This window comes from Mustelus asterias, unplaced genomic scaffold (assembly GCF_964213995.1).
Source record: "Mustelus asterias unplaced genomic scaffold, sMusAst1.hap1.1 HAP1_SCAFFOLD_589, whole genome shotgun sequence".
In the NCBI taxonomy this organism is placed as follows: Eukaryota; Metazoa; Chordata; class Chondrichthyes; order Carcharhiniformes; family Triakidae; genus Mustelus; species Mustelus asterias.
In genome coordinates this window covers 303-16651 of record NW_027590538.1, presented here as the reverse complement: position 1 = coordinate 16651, position 16349 = coordinate 303, and the positions used below count along the sequence as shown (strand labels likewise).

At 49.9% G+C, this 16349-nt stretch overlaps 1 protein-coding gene across 1 annotated transcript in view; it reads right to left on the bottom strand.

Annotated features, from left to right (window-relative positions):
* The window catches only part of LOC144487099 (C-type lectin domain family 4 member E-like), a 31422-nt gene extending 28756 nt beyond the window's left edge, over positions 1 to 2666 (bottom strand). The window contains exon 1 of the mRNA XM_078205161.1: positions 2535 to 2666. Coding sequence (XP_078061287.1) covers positions 2535 to 2568 — 34 coding nt within the window. The 5' untranslated portion in view covers positions 2569 to 2666. The remainder of the gene's footprint in view (positions 1 to 2534) is intronic.
* Positions 2667 to 16349: the final 13683 nt, after the last annotated feature.

Below are 16349 nucleotides of genomic sequence, written 5' to 3'. Positions count from 1 at the left end.
CCAGGTCTTAAAGGTACAGACAATGTGGGTGGAGGGAGCATTAAACACAGGTTAAGGAGATGTGTATTGTCTCCAGACAGAACAGCTATCAATTCCCTCGATCCACATTGTCTGTATCTTTAAGATCTGGCTGGCTGTAGGATTTGCATTCTAATCAGTATTCTGTAACTTGATTTTGTGTCTCTGTGCCCTGTTTGAGAGCAGATTTCCACTCCATCTGACGAAGGGGCAGCGCTCCGAAAGCTAATGGTATTAGCTCCCAAATAAACCTGTTGGACTTTAACCTGGTGTTGTGAGACTTCTTACTGTGTTCACCCCAGTCCAACGCCGGCATCTCCACATCATGACTATTATGTTACACCAAGGACTCAGACAAGAGCTCTAAATGGGAGGGGGGTCGGGTTCCAATAATAGGAGGTTTAAATAATGGGGGGAATCTGAGGGAACGGTGCCACAGGGTAGTGAGGGGGGAACGTGGCTCTCACAGTGTGACAGAACGGGACAGGAAACCAAAATATCCCACTCAGAGCAAGTCCAGAGTATTGAGCAAGTGCAAAACAAAATCGAAGCTAAATGTGCTTTGTCTGAATTCTCGAAACATTTGGAACAAAATGGATGAGTTGGGAGCAACATAGGAGTTTGATGTTTTCGCGATTACAGAAAGGTGGTTGCAAGGTGACCAGGACTGGGGAGCTCAACTCTCCCGGACCGGCTGTCCTGTCCCCGGGGCTGGGGGAGTACAGGAGAATCCGGATACTTGTCCACAACTGGCTTTGGGAGATCTCACTCAAAGAACAAAGAACAAAGAACAGTACAGCACAGGAAACAGGCCCTTCAGCCCTCCAAGCCTGTGCCGTTCCTTGGTCCAACTAGACCAATCGTTTGTATCCCTCCATTCCCAGGCTGCTCATGTGACTATCCAGGTAAGTCTTAAACGATGTCAGCGTGCCTGCCTCCACCACCCTACTTGGCAGCGCATTCCAGGCCCCCACCACCCTCTGTGTAAAAAACGTCCCTCTAATGTCTGAGTTATACTTCGCCCCTCTCAGCTTGAGCCCGTGACCCCTTGTGATCGTCACCTCCGACCTGGGAAAAAGCTTCCCACTGTTCACCCTATCTCTACCCTTCATAATCTTGTACACCTCTATTAGATCTCCCCTCATTCTCCGTCTTTCCAAGGAGAACAACCCCAGTCCACCCAATCTCTCCTCATAGCTAAGACCCTCCATACCAGGCAACATCCTGGTAAACCTTCTCTGCACTCTCTCCAACGCCTCCACGTCCTTCTGGTAGTGCGGCGACCAGAACTGGACGCAGTACTCCAAATGTGGCCTAACCAGCGTTCTATACAGCTGCATCATCAGACTCCAGCTTTTATACTCTATACCCCATCCTATAAAGGCAAGCATACCATATGCCTTCTTCACCACCTTCTCCACCTGTGTTGCCACCTTCAAGGATTTGTGGACTTGCACACCCAGGTCCCTCTGTGTTTCTATACTCCTGATGACTCTGCCATTTATTGTATAACTCCTCCCTACATTATTTCTTCCAAAATGCATCACTTCGCATTTATCCGGATTAAATTCCATCTGCCACCTCTCCGCCCAATTTTCCAGCCTATCTATATCCTGCTGTATTGCCCGACAATGCTCTTCGCTCTCCGCAATTCAAAATTAAATCAAATTCTGCAGTGGCGGGATTCGAACCTGGATCCCCAGAATATTAATTGAATTTCTGGACTAATAGTCGAGGGATAGATAATACCACTGGGCCAATGCCTCCCCACTCATTGGAAGCGTAGAATGTGTGGCAGTGACGAGAGGCTGGAAATAAGCAGCAGGACTCCAAGATCAAAGAGAATCTTTAAGATATAAACTTAAACAGAAAAACAAAGCACACACGCACACACAGTAACGACAAAATAGATACAGGGAGTGAATAAGATCTGGTAAATGCACAAACTCCTGCTCCAAGTGTTTCCGACACTGATGCTCACACTGTGTAACCCGCCAGACACACGTTGACACTCGCTTGGCATCTAGTCTGTCACTGGGATTCTCATCCCGTTGATCAGAATCTCCTGGGCCATAAGAACAGGATATGGCGCTCGACTCATCGATCGACAGTTCCGACGCGCCACAGCGAAAACCCGCACCGACCTCCTCAGAAGACAAACACGGGGCACGGTGGACAGAGTACCCTTCGTCGTCCAGTACTTCCCCGGAGCGGAGAAGCTACGGCATCTCCGCCGGAGCCTTCAACGTGTCATTGATGAAGACGAACATCTCGCCAAGGCCATCCCCACACCCCCACTTCTTGCCTTCAAACAACCGCGCAACCTCAAACAGACCATTGTCCGCAGCAAACTACCCAGCCTTCAGGAGAACAGTGACCACGACACCACACAACCCTGCCACAGCAACCTCTGCAAGACGTGCCGGATCATCGACACGGATGCCATCATCTCACGTGAGAACACCATCCGCCAGGTACACGGTCCCTACCCTTGCAACTCGGCCAACGTTGTCTACCTGATAGGCTGCAGGAAAGGATGTCCCGAGGCATGGTACATTGGGGAAACCATGCAGACGCTACGACAACGGATGAATGAACACCGCTCGACAATCACCAGGCAAGACTGTTCTCTTCCTGTGGGGGAGCACTTCAGCAGTCACGGGCATTCAGCCTTGGATCTTCAGGTAAGCGTTCTCCAAGGCGGCCTTCACGACACACGACAGCGCAGAGTCGCTGAGCAGAAACTGATAGCCAAGTTCCGCACACACGAGGACGGTCTAAACCGGGATGTTGGATTTATGTCACATTATCAGTAACCCCACAGCTTGCCTCCTGGGCTTGCAGAATCTCACTAGCTGTTCTGTCTGGAGACAATACACATCTCTTTAACCTGTGTTTAATGCTCCCTCCACCCACATTGTCTGTATCTTTAAGATCTGGCTGGCTGTAGGGATTCACGTTCTAATCAGTATTCTGTAACTTGATTTTGTGTCTCTGTGCCCTGTTTGAGAGCAGATATCCACTCCATCTGACGAAGGAGCAACGCTCCCGAAAGCTTATGGTATTTGCTACCAGATAAACCTGTTGGACTTTAACCTGGTGTTGTGAGACTTCTTACTGATCCAATCCCCCAGAACTCCTCTCCAAACTGAGTTGACTGGGTTACACGCAACAGATCCGGATGTGCACCGGATCGAGGTTAGTTTAACTCCAAAATAAAACGATTGAACAAAAAGACAACAGGACACAGCGATTTCCCTTCTCACACAGGTGGAGAAGGTGGTGAAGAAGGCATATGGTATGCTTGCCTTTATAGGACGGGGTATAGAGTATAAAAGCTGGAGTCTGATGATGCAGCTGTATAGAACGCTGGTTAGGCCACATTTGGAGTACTGCGTCCAGTTCTGGTTTGCGCACTACCAGAAGGACGTGGAGGCATTGGAGAGAGTGCAGAGAAGGTTTACCAGGATGTTGCCTGGTATGGAGGGTCTTAGCTATGAGGAGAGATTGGGTAGACTGGGGTTGTTCTCCCTGGAAAGACGGAGAATGAGGGGAGATCTAATAGAGGTGTACAAGATTATGAAGGGTATAGATAGGGTGAACAGTGGGAAGCTTTTTCCCAGGTCGGAGGTGACGATCACGAGGGGTCACGGGCTCAAGCTGAGAGGGGCGAGGTATAACTCAGACATCAGAGGGACGTTTTTTTACACAGAGGGTGGTGGGGGCCTGGAATGCGCTGCCAAGTAGGGTGGTGGAGGCAGGCACGATGACGTCGTTTAAGACTTACCTGGATAGTCACATGAGCAGCCTGGGAATGGAGGGATACAAACGATTGGTCTAGTTGGACCAAGGAGCGGCACAGGCTTGGAGGGCCGAAGGGCCTGTTTCCTGTGCTGTACTGTTCTTTGTTCTTTGTTCTTTTCAAAGCAGCGCTCCAAACCTCGGCAGTTCTTCCCACAGCACTCTCAGGGCTCCTTGCTTCGATGAGTTTCTCGGCTGAGCCAAATGTTGGAGCACAGTATAGAAATAACAGCCGGGCAAGTTTAAGGGAAATGAACTGGAAATGCACAAAGCCACAGGATGGTGGCGCCGTGGCATCGCCGCTGGGCGAGCAATGCAGAGGTAAAGGATAACGCTCGGAGAGCACTGGTTCGAATCCCCACGGTGGCAGATAGTGGAGTTGAAATTCAATAAAATATCTGCGGTACAGGACCAGTTATTGACAGGGAGACTGTGGAAACTCGTCCGGTTCACGAAACTTACCACACAATATAATCCACGAGAGAGTTCAAACAGCTCGGAAATGCCCCTCAACGCTTGGAAGGTCAGTCCAAACACAAGTGCAGTCGAATTCTGATTAAATGTATTTTAAAGGCTTAATCTCAGTAATTAAAAAAAAACAAACAGTTCCTGAATAAGGGGACCAGTACTGCACACAGTATTCCAGCTGCGGCCTCACCAACGCCCTGTACAGACGCAGCAATGATGTGGAGATGCCGGCGTTGGACTGGGGTAAACACAGTAAGAAGTTTAACAACACCAGGTTAAAGTCCAACAGGTTTATTTGGTAGCAAAAGCCACACAAGCTTTCGAGGCTCTAAGCCCCTTCTTCAGGTGAGTGGGAATTCTGTTCACAAACAGAGCTTATAAAGACACAGACTCAATTTACATGAATAATGGTTGGAATGCGAATACTTACAACTAATCCAGTCTTTAAGAAACAAAACAATGGGAGTGGAGAGAGCATCAAGACAGGCTAAGAAGATGTGTATTGTCTCCAGACAAGACAGCCAGTGAAACTCTGCAGGTCCAGGCAACTGTGGGAGTTACAAATATTGTGACATGAACCCAATATCCCGGTTGAGGCCGTCCTTGTGTGTGCGGAACTTGGCTATCAGTTTCTGCTCAGCGACTCTGCGCTGTCGTGTGTCGCGAAGGCCGCCTTGGAGAACGCTTACCCGAATATCAGAGGCCGAATGCCCGTGACCGCTGAAGTGCTCCCCAACAGGAAGAGAACAGTCTTGCCTGGTGATTGTCGAGCGGTGTTCATTCATCCGTTGTCGCAGCGTCTGCATGGTTTCCCCTATGCAGACGCAGCAAGACATCTCTGCTTTTATATTCTATCCCCCTGACAAAACATAGAAACCCTACAGTGCAGAAGGAGGCCATTCGGCCCATCGAGTCTGCACCGACCACAATCCCACCCAGGCCCTACCCCCACATATTTTACCCGCTAATCCCTCTAACCAACGCATCCCAGGACTCTAAGGGGCAATTTTTAACCTGGCCAATCAACCTAACCCGCACATCTTTGGACTGTGGGGGGAAACCGGAGCACCCGGAGGAAACCCACGCAGACACGAGGAGAATGTGCAGACTCCACACAGACAGTGACCCGAGCCGGGAATCGAACTCAGGACCCTGGAGCTGTGAAGCAGCAGTGCTAACCACTGTGCTACCGTGCCGCCCAGTCTGCAGGTGCGACAGGTGATCAAGAAGGCAGATGGGATGTTGGCCTATATCGCGAGGGGGATAGAATATAAAAGCAGAGATGTCTTGCTGCATCTGTACAGGGCATCGGTGAGGCCGCAGCTGGAATACTGTGTGCAGTATTGGTCCCCTTATTTGCGGAAGGATATATTGGCCTTGGAGGGAGTGCAGAGAAGGTTCACCAGGTTAATAGCAGAGATGAGGGGTGTTGATTATGAGGAGAGACTGAGCAGATTGGGTTTGTACTCGTTGGAATTTAGAAGGCTGAGGGGGGATCTTACAGAGACCTATAAGATAATGAAGGGGCTGGATAGGGTAGAGGTAGAGAGATTCTTTCCACTTAGAAAGGAAGCTAGAACTAGAGGGCACAGCCTCAAAATAAAGGGGGGGTCAGTTTAGGACAGAGTTGAGGAGGAACTTCTTCTCTCAGAGGGTGGTGAATCTCTGGAATTCTCTGCCCACTGAAGTGGTGGAGGCTACCTCGTTGAATATGTTTAAATCACGGATAGGTGGATTCCTGATCGGTAAGGGAATTAGGGGTTATAGGGATCAGGCGGGTAAGTGGAACTGATCCACTTCAGATCAGCCATGATCTTGTTGAATGGCGGGGCAGGCTCGAGGGGCTAGATGGCCTACTCCTGCTCCTATTTCTTATGTTCTTATGATTTGCCAGAAGTTCCCACGGATCAGAGAAATCGACAACCTGCGATATTGTCGTGGGACAGAAACTCTGAGCAGTCCATACAAAGAGAGAGGACACATACCCAACTGCACTGGTTTATTCAGATTTGCTTATGTACATAGATTCAAACGCAAATCGGATCTATTGAAGGGAAGTAGTGCGGAGTAACGGAAGATTTTGGCTGGGGAAGGGGAGTAGGCAGGAGCAGTGGGAAAATGTAGTGGGAGGAGGATTGGGAGGTGTGAGCAGAGATTAGAGGAGGCACACTGGGCAACTGAGAGTTACAGAGAGAGGGCACACTGGGAAACAAATGGATATGGAGAGAAGGTAAACTGGGGAATAGAGGGATATTGAAAGGTGACACACGGGATCAGAGGGAGATAGAGAGAGGACTCATTGCGGAATAGACGGATATAGAGAAAAGACACACTCGGGAACAGAGGGATAGAGAGAGAAGTCACACTTAGGAATATTGAGTTACAGAAGGAACTTACACTGGGGAACAAAGGGATATAGGGAGAGGACACACTGGGGAACAGAGGGATATAGAGAGAGGACACACTGGGGAACAGAGGGATATAGAGAGAGGACACACTGGGGAACAGAGGGATATAGAGAGAGGACACACTGGGGAACAGAGGGATATAGAGAGAGGACACACTGGGGAACAGGGGGATATAGAGAGAGGACACACTGGGGAACAGAGGGATACAGAGAGAGGACACATTGGGGAACAGAGGGATATAGAGAGAGGACACAATGGGGAACAGAGGAATATAGAGTGAGAACATACTGGGGAACAGAGGGGTGTATAGTGAGGGCACACTGGGGAACAGAGGGATATAGAGAGAGGACACACTGGGGAACAGAGGGATATAGAGAGAGGACACACTGGGGAACAGAGGGATAAAGAGAGAACACACACTGGGGAACAGAGGGATATAGAGAGAGGACACACTGGGGAACAGAGGCATATAGAGAGAGGACACACTGGGGAACAGAGGGATAGAGAGAGAGGACACACTGGGGAACAGAGGGATATAGAGAGAGGACACACTGGGAACAGAGGGATATCGAGAGAGGACACACTGGGGAACAGAGGGATATAGAGAGAGGACACACTGGGGAACAGAGGATATAGAGAGAGGACACACTGGGGAACAGAGGGATATAGAGAGAGGACACACTGGGGAACAGAGGGATAGAGAGAGAGGACACACTGGGGAACAGAGGGATATAGAGAGAGGACACACTGGGGAACAGAGGGATATAGAGAGAGGACACACTGGGGAACAGAGGGATAGAGAGAGAGGACACACTGGGGAACAGAGGGATATAGAGAGAGGACACACTGGGGAACAGAGGGATATAGAGAGAGGACACACTGGGGGAACAGAGGGATATAGAGAGAGGACACACTGGGGAACAGAGGGATATAGAGAGAGGACACACTGGGGAACAGAGGGATATAGAGAGAGGACACACTGGGGAACAGAGGGATATAGAGAGAGGACACACTGGGGAACAGAGGGATAAAGAGAGAACACACACTGGGGAACAGAGGGATATAGAGAGAGGACACACTGGGGAACAGAGGCATATAGAGAGAGGACACACTGGGGAACAGAGGGATATAGAGAGAGGACACACTGGGGAACAGAGGGATATAGAGAGAGGACACACTGGGAACAGAGGGATATCGAGAGAGGACACACTGGGGAACAGAGGGATATAGAGAGAGGACACACTGGGGAACAGAGGATATAGAGAGAGGACACACTGGGGAACAGAGGGATATAGAGAGAGGACACACTGGGGAACAGAGGGATAGAGAGAGAGGACACACTGGGGAACAGAGGGATATAGAGAGAGGACACACTGGGGAACAGAGGGATATAGAGAGAGGACACACTGGGGAACAGAGGGATAGAGAGAGAGGACACACTGGGGAACAGAGGGATATAGAGAGAGGACACACTGGGGAACAGAGGGATATAGAGAGAGGACACACTGGGGGAACAGAGGGATATAGAGAGAGGACACACTGGGGAACAGAGGGATATAGAGAGAGGACACACTGGGGAACAGAGGGATATAGAGAGAGGACACACTGGGGAACAGCGGGATATAGGGAGAGGACACACTGGGGAACAGTGGGATAGAGAGAGAGGACACACTGGGGAACAGAGGGATATAGAGAGAGGACACACTGGGGAACAGAGGGATATAGAGAGAGGACACACTGGGAACAGAGGGATATAGAGAGAGGACACACTGGGGAACAGAGGGATATAGAGAGAGGACACACTGGGGAACAGAGGATATAGAGAGAGGACACACTGGGGAATATATGGACAGTGGTGGGTTGAGGGTAAGGGTGGCGGGGGTGGGGATCTTGACTCAATCCTGATTCTTTCGTTCTGAGGAGGTAACTAAGCGTGTTGATGAAGGTAGGGCAGTTGATGTCATCTACATGGATTTTAGTAAGGCGTTTGATAAGGTCCCCCATGGTCGGCTTATGATGAAAGTGAGGAGGTGTTGGATCGAGGGAAATTTGGCCGATTGGATAGGTAACTGGCTATCTGATCGAAGACAGAGGGTGGTGGTGGATGGAACATTTTCGGATTGGAGGCAGGTTGCTAGCGGAGTTCCACAGGGATCAGTGCTTGGTCCTCTGCTCTTTGTGATTTTTATTAATGACTTAGAGGAGGGGGCTGAAGGGTGGATCAGTAAATTTGCTGATGACACCAAGATTGGTGGAGTAGTGGATGAGGTGGAGGGCTGTTGTAGGCTGCAAAGAGACATTGATAGGATGCAAAGCTGGGCTGAAAAATGGCAAATGGATTTAACCCTGATAAATGTGAGGTGATTCATTTTGGTAGGACTAATTTAAATGTGGATTACAGGGTCAAAGGTAGGGTTCTGAAGACTGTGGAGGAACAGAGAGATCTTGGGGTTCATATCCACAGATCTCTAAAGGTTGCCACTCAAGTGGATAGAGCTGTGAAGAAGGCCTATAGTGTGTTAGCTTTTATTAACAGGGGGTTGGAGTTTAAGAGCCGTGGGGTTATGCTGCAACTGTACAGGACCTTGGTGAGACCACATTTGGAATATTGTGTGCAGTTCTGGTCACCTCACTATAAGAAGGATGTGGAAGCGCTGGAAAGAGTGCAAAGGAGATTTACCAGGATGCTGCCTGGTTTGGAGGGTAGGTCTTATGAGGAAAGGTTGAGGGAGCTCGGGCTGTTCTCTCTGGAGCGGAGGAGGCTGAGGGGAGACTTAATAGAGGTTTATAAAATGATGAAGGGGATAGATAGAGTGAATGTTCAAAGACTATTTCCTCGGGTGGATGGAGCTATTACAAGGGGGCATAACTATAGGGTTCGTGGTGGGAGATATAGGAAGGATATCAGAGGTAGGTTCTTTGCGCAGAGAGTGGTTGGGGTGTGGAATGGACTGCCTGCAGTGATAGTGGAGTCAGACACTTTAGGTACATTTAAGCGGTTATTGGATAGGCACATGGAGCACACCAGGATGATAATAAGAACATAAGAAATAGGAGCAGGAGTAGGCCATCTAGCCCCTCCAGCCTGCCCCGCCATTCAATAAGATCATGGCTGATCTGAAGTGGATCAGTTCCACTTACCCGCCTGATCCCCATAACCCTTAATTCCCTTACCGATCAGGAATCCATCCATCCGCGCTTTAAACATATTCAGCGAGGTAGCCTCCACCACCTCAGTGGGCAGAGAATTCCAGAGATTCACCACCCTCTGGGAGAAGAAGTTCCTCCTCAACTCTGTCTTAAACCGACCCCCCTTTATTTTGAGGCTGTGTCCTCTAGTTTTAACTTCCTTACTAAGTGGAAAGAATCTCTCCGCCTCCACCCTATCCAGCCCCCGCATTATCTTATAAGTCTCCATAAGATCCCCCCTCATCCTTCTAAACTCCAACGAGTACAAACCCAATCTCCTCAGCCTCTCCTCATAATCCAAACCCCTCATCTCCGGTATCAACCTGGTGAACCTTCTCTGCACTCCCTCCAATGCCAATATATCCTTCCTCATATAAGGGGACCAATACTGCACACAGTATTCCAGCTGCGGCCTCACCAATGCCCTGTACAGGTGCATCAAGACATCCCTGCTTTTATATTCTATGCCCTTCGCAATATAGGCCAACATCCCATTTGCCTTCTTGATCACCTGTTGTACCTGCAGACTGGGCTTTTGCGTCTCATGCACAAGGACCCCCAGGTCCCTTTGCACGGTAGCATGTTTTAATTTGTTTCCATTGAGATAGTAATCCCATTTGTTATTATTTCCTCCAAAGTGTATAACCTCGCATTTCTCAACGTTATACTCCATTTGCCATATCCTCGCCCACTCACTCAGCCTGTCCAAATCTCTCTGCAGATCTTCTCCGTCCTCCACACGATTCACTTTTCCACTTATCTTTGTGTCGTCTGCAAACTTCGTTACCCTACACTCCGTCCCCTCCTCCAGATCATCTATATAAATGGTAAACAGTTGCGGCCCGAGTACCGATCCCTGCGGCACGCCACTAGTTACCTTCCTCCAACCGGAAAAACACCCATTTATTCCGACTCTTTGCTTCCTGTCGGATAGCCAGTCCCCAATCCACTTTAACACACTACCCCCAACTCCGTGTGCCCTAATCTTCTTCAGCAGCCTTTTATGGGGCACCTTATCAAACGCCTTTTGGAAATCCAACAACACCGCATCCACCGGTTCTCCTCCATCAACCGCCCTAGTCACATCTTCATAAAAATCCAACATGTTCGTCAAGCACGACTTTCCCCTCATGAATCCATGCTGCGTCTGATTGATCGAACCATTTCTATCCAGATGCCCTGCTATCTCCTCTTTAATAATGGATTAAAGAAGAGAACAGTACAGCACAGAACAGGCCCTTCGGCCCACGATGTTGTGCCAAGCTTTATCTGAAACCAAGATCAAGCTATCCCACTCCCTATCATCCTGGTGTGCTCCATGTGCCTATCCAATAACCGCTTAAATGTTCCTAAAGTGTCTGACTCCACTATCACTGCAGGCAGTCCATTCCACACCCCAACCACTCTCTGCGCAAAGAACCTACCTCTGATATCCTTCCTGTATCTCCCACCACGAACCCTATAGTTATGCCCCCTTGTAATAGCTCCATCCACCCGAGGAAATAGTCTTTGAACGTTCACTCTATCTATCCCCTTCATCATTTTATAAACCTCTATTAAGTCTCCCCTCAGCCTCCTCCGCTCCAGAGAGAACAGCCCGAGATCCCTCAACCTTTCCTCATGAGACCTACCCTCCAAACCAGGCAGCATCCTGGTAAATCTCCTCTGCACTCTTTCCAGCGCTTCCACATCCTTCTTATAGTGAGGTGACCAGAACTGCACACAATATTCCAAATGTGGTCTCACCAAGGTCCTGTACAGTTGCAGCATAACCCCACGGCTCTTAAACTCCAACCCCCTGTTAATAAAAGCTGACACACTATAGGCCTTCTTCACAGCTCTATCCACTTGAGTGGCAACCTTTAGAGATCTGTGGATATGGACCCCAAGATCTCTCTGTTCCACCACAGACAAATTCTCTCCAATAATTTCCTTACCACTGACGTTAGGCTCACCGGCCTGTAATTACCTGGATTATTCTTGCTACCCTTCTTAAACAAAGGAACAACTTTGGCTATTCTCCAATCCTCTAAGAACTCCCCTGTAGCCAGTGAGGATACAAAGATTTCATTCAAGGCTCCGGCAATTTCCTCCCTTGCCTCTCTCAGTATTCTGGGGTATAACCCATCAGGCTCTGTGAACTTGTCTAACTTAATGCTTCTCAAGAACCCCAATACCTCCTCCCTTTTGATCTCAACATGACTCAACCTAGCTGCACACCCTTTCCCAGTTTCATCATCCACCAAGTCCTTTAATTGGGGGAACACTGACGCAAAGTATTAATTTAATACCTCGCCTACTTACTCTGGCTCCATGCCTAGATTCCCTCCCCTGTCCTTTTGTGACCCAACCCTCTCCCTGGCCACCCTTGCTTCGTGCGTTCCCAGCCACGGGAGCTTGGACAACTGCTTCTTTTTTCTCTTTGACTCGGCTCACAATATCTCTCATTATCCAAGGTTCCCAAAACTTGCCACACTTATCCTTCATCCTTGCAGGAATGTGGCGGTCCAGAATCCCGAACAATTTACACTTGAAAGCCACGCCAGATGTCGATTTGCCCCAAAACATCTGCCCACAATCTACATTCTTCTGTTCCTACCTAATATTGTTGTGATTAGCCTTTTCCCCCGAATTTAGCATCTTAATCTTTATGCATCAGTACTTTAAAGCTTACTGAGTCGTGGTCACTGTCCTCGAACTGCTCCCCCACTGAAACGTGGCCAGGTTCATTCCCCAGTTGCTCTGTTAAAAGCCACAACCTTGAACATAGCAAGGACATGACACATGGCCAAACAAGGAGGCCATTCATCCCCTCTCAACTCTGTTACACAGGAACAGGTGCAAGTCCATTCAGCTCTTCTTGGAACTGTTAAATAGCAACAGGAGAATGCACATTCAGCCCCTCTCTCTCTCTCGAACCTGTTACACAGGAATGGGAGGAGGCCCATTCAGCCCCCGTCTCTCGATCCTGTTATGCAGGAACAGGAGGAGACCCATTCAGCCCCTCTCTCTCTCGAGCCTGTTACACAGGAACAGGAGGAGGCCATTCAGCCCCTCTCTCTCCAGCCTGTTACACAGGAACAGGAGGAGGCCCATTCAGCCCCTCTCTCTCCAGCCTGTTACACAGGAACAGGAGGAGGCCCATTCAGCCCCTCTCTCTCCAGCCTGTTACACAGGAACAGGAGGAGGCCCATTCAGCCCCTCTCTCTCTCGAGCCTGTTACACAGGAACAGGAGGAGGCCCATTCAGCCCCTCTCTCTCCAGCCTGTTACACAGGAACAGGAGGAGGCCCATTCAGCCCCTCTCTCTCCAGCCTGTTACACAGGAACAGGAGGAGGCCCATTCAGCCCCTCTCTCTCCAGCCTGTTACACAGGAACAGGAGGTGACCATTCAGCTCCTCTCTCTCTCCAGCCTGTTACACAGGAACAGGAGGAGGCCATTCAGTCTCTCTCTCTCTCCAGCCTGTTACACAGGAACAGGAAGAGGCCCATTCAGCCCCTCTCTCTCCAGCCTGTTACACAGGACCATGAGATGGACCATTCAGCCCCTCTCTCTCCAGCCTGTTACACAGGAACAGGAAGAGGCCATACAGCCCCTCTCTCTCTCTCCAGCCTGTTACACAGGAACAGGAAGAGGCCCATTCAGCCCCTCTCTCTCCAGCCTGTTACACAGGAACAGGAGGAGGCCCATTCAGCCCCTCTCTCTCCAGCCTGTTACACAGGAACAGGAGGAGGCCCATTCAGCCCCTCTCTCTCCAGCCTGTTATACAGGAACAGGAGGTGACCATTCAGACCCTCTCTCTCCAGCCTGTTACACAGGAACAGGAAGAGGCCATTCAGCCTCTCTCTCTCCAGCCTGTTACACAGGAACAGGAGGTGACCATTCAGCCCCTCTCTCTCCAGCCTGTTACACAGGAACAGGAGGAGGCCCATTCAGCCCCTCTCTCTCCAGCCTGTTACACAGGAACAGGAGGAGGCCCATTCAGCCCCTCTCTCTCCAGCCTGTTACACAGGAACAGGAAGAGGCCCATTCAGCCCCTCTCTCTCCAGCCTGTTACACAGGAACAGGAAGAGGCCCATTCAGCCCCTCTCTCTCCAGCCTGTTACACAGGAACAGGAGGAGGCCCATTCAGCCCCTCTCTCTCCAGCCTGTTACACAGGACCATGAGATGGACCATTCAGCCCCTCTCTCTCCAGCCTGTTACACAGGAACAGGAGGAGGCCCATTCAGTCTCTCTCTCTCTCCAGCCTGTTACACAGGACCATGAGATGGACCATTCAGCCCCTCTCTCTCCAGCCTGTTACACAGGAACAGGAGGTGACCATTCAGCCCCTCTCTCTCCAGCCTGTTACACAGGAACAGGAAGAGGCCCATTCAGCCCCTCTCTCTCCAGCCTGTTACACAGGAACAGGAAGAGGCCCATTCAGCCCCTCTCTCTCCAGCCTGTTACACAGGAAAAGGAAGAGGCCCATTCAGCCCCTCTCTCTCCAGCCTGTTACACAGGAACAGGAGGAGGCCCATTCAGCCCCTCTCTCTCCAGCCTGTTACACAGGAACAGGAGGTGACCATTCAGCCCCTCTCTCAAGCCTGTTACACAGGAACAGAAGGAGGAGGGCCATTCACACCGTCTCGCTTGAGTCTGTAACACAGGACCATGAGATGGCCCATTCAGTCCCTCTCTCTCTCTCCAGCCTGTTACACAAGAGCAGGAGGAGGCCATTCAGCCTCTCCTGAGCCTGAAATACAGGAGAAGGAGGAGGCCATTCAGCCCCTCTTGAGCCTGTTACACAGAAACAGGAGGAGGCCCATTCAGCCACTCTCTCTCAAGCATATTACACAGGAACAGATGGAGGCCATTAAGCCCCTCGACTTCTATTACACAAGAACAGGGAGTGTGTGGGGGGGGGGGGGGGGGGGGGGGGGTGGGGGGGGGGGGGGGGGGATGGATTAAGCACCTCTCTCTTGAGCCTGTTACACAGGAACAGGACGAGGCAATTACGTCACTCGCGGTTTTGCCCCTTGTATCAGAATTCCAATAAGTATTAACAGACCGGAACAGTTTCGGAGGGAAAGGCAGAACAAGTGGATCGTCCTCTGATGCTCAACAAGCTCCTCGTTGCAATGGCGGAGATCCCTGTTCACCACTAGGCTTCAGAAAGAGAGTCAAATAAAAACGAGAGTCACAGAGTGTTACTGTGAGGGGTGTGGGATATATCAGAGTGTTACAGTGAGGGGTGTGGGTTATATCAGAGTGTTACAGTGAGGGGTGTGGGGTATATCAGAGTGTTACAGTGAGGGGTGTGGGATATATCAGAGTGTGACAGTGAGGGGTGTGGGATATATCAGAGTGTTACAGTGAGGGGTGTGGGATATATCAGAGTGTTACAGTGAGGGGTGTGGGGTATATCAGAGTGTTACAGTGAGGGGTGTGGGATATATCAGAGTGTTACAGAGAGGGGTGTGGGATATATCAGAGTGTTACAGTGAGGGGTGTGGGATATATCAGAGTGTAACAGTGAGGGGTGTGGGGTATATCAGAGTGTTACAGTGAGGGGTGTGGGATATATCAGAGTGTTACAGTGAGGGGTGTGGGATATATCAGAGTGTTACAGTGAGGGGTGTGGGGTATATCAGAGTGTTACAGTGAGGGGTGTGGGATATATCAGAGTGTTACAGTGAGGGGTGTGGGATTATATCAGAGTGTTACAGTGAGTGGTGTGGGATATATCAGAGTGTTACAGTGAGGGGTGTGGGGTATATCAGAGTGTTACAGTGAGGGGTGTGGGATATATCAGAGTGTCACAGTGAGTGGTGTGGGATATATCAGAGTGTTACAGTGAGGGGTGTGGGGTATATCAGAGTGTTACAGTGAGGGGTGTGGGATATATCAGAGTGTTACAGTGAGGGGTGTGGGATATATCAGATTGTTACAGTGAGGGGTGTGTGGTATATCAGAGTGTTACAGTGAGGGGTGTGGGATATATCAGAGTGTTACAGTGAGGGGTGTGGGGTATATCAGAGTGTTACTGTGAGGGGTGTGGGATATATCAGAGAGTTACTGTGAGGGTGTGGGATATATCAGAGTGTTACAGTGAGGGGTATATCAGAGTGTTACAGTGAGGGTGTGGGGTGTATCAGAGTGTTACAGTGTGGGGTATATCAGAGTGTTACAGTGAGGGGTGTGGGGGTATATCAGAGTGTTACAGTGAGGGGTGTGGGTTATATCAGAGTGTTACAGTGAGGGGTGTGGTTATATCAGAGTGTTACAGTGAGGGGTGTGGGGTATATCAGAGTGTTACAGTGAGGGGTGTGGGATATATCAGAGTGTTACAGTGAGGGGAGTGGGATATATCAGAGTGTTACAGTGAGGGTGTGGGGTATATCAGAGTGTTACAGTGTGGGGTGTGGGATATATCAGAGTGTTACAGTGAGGGGTGTGGATATATCAGTGTGTTACAGTGAGG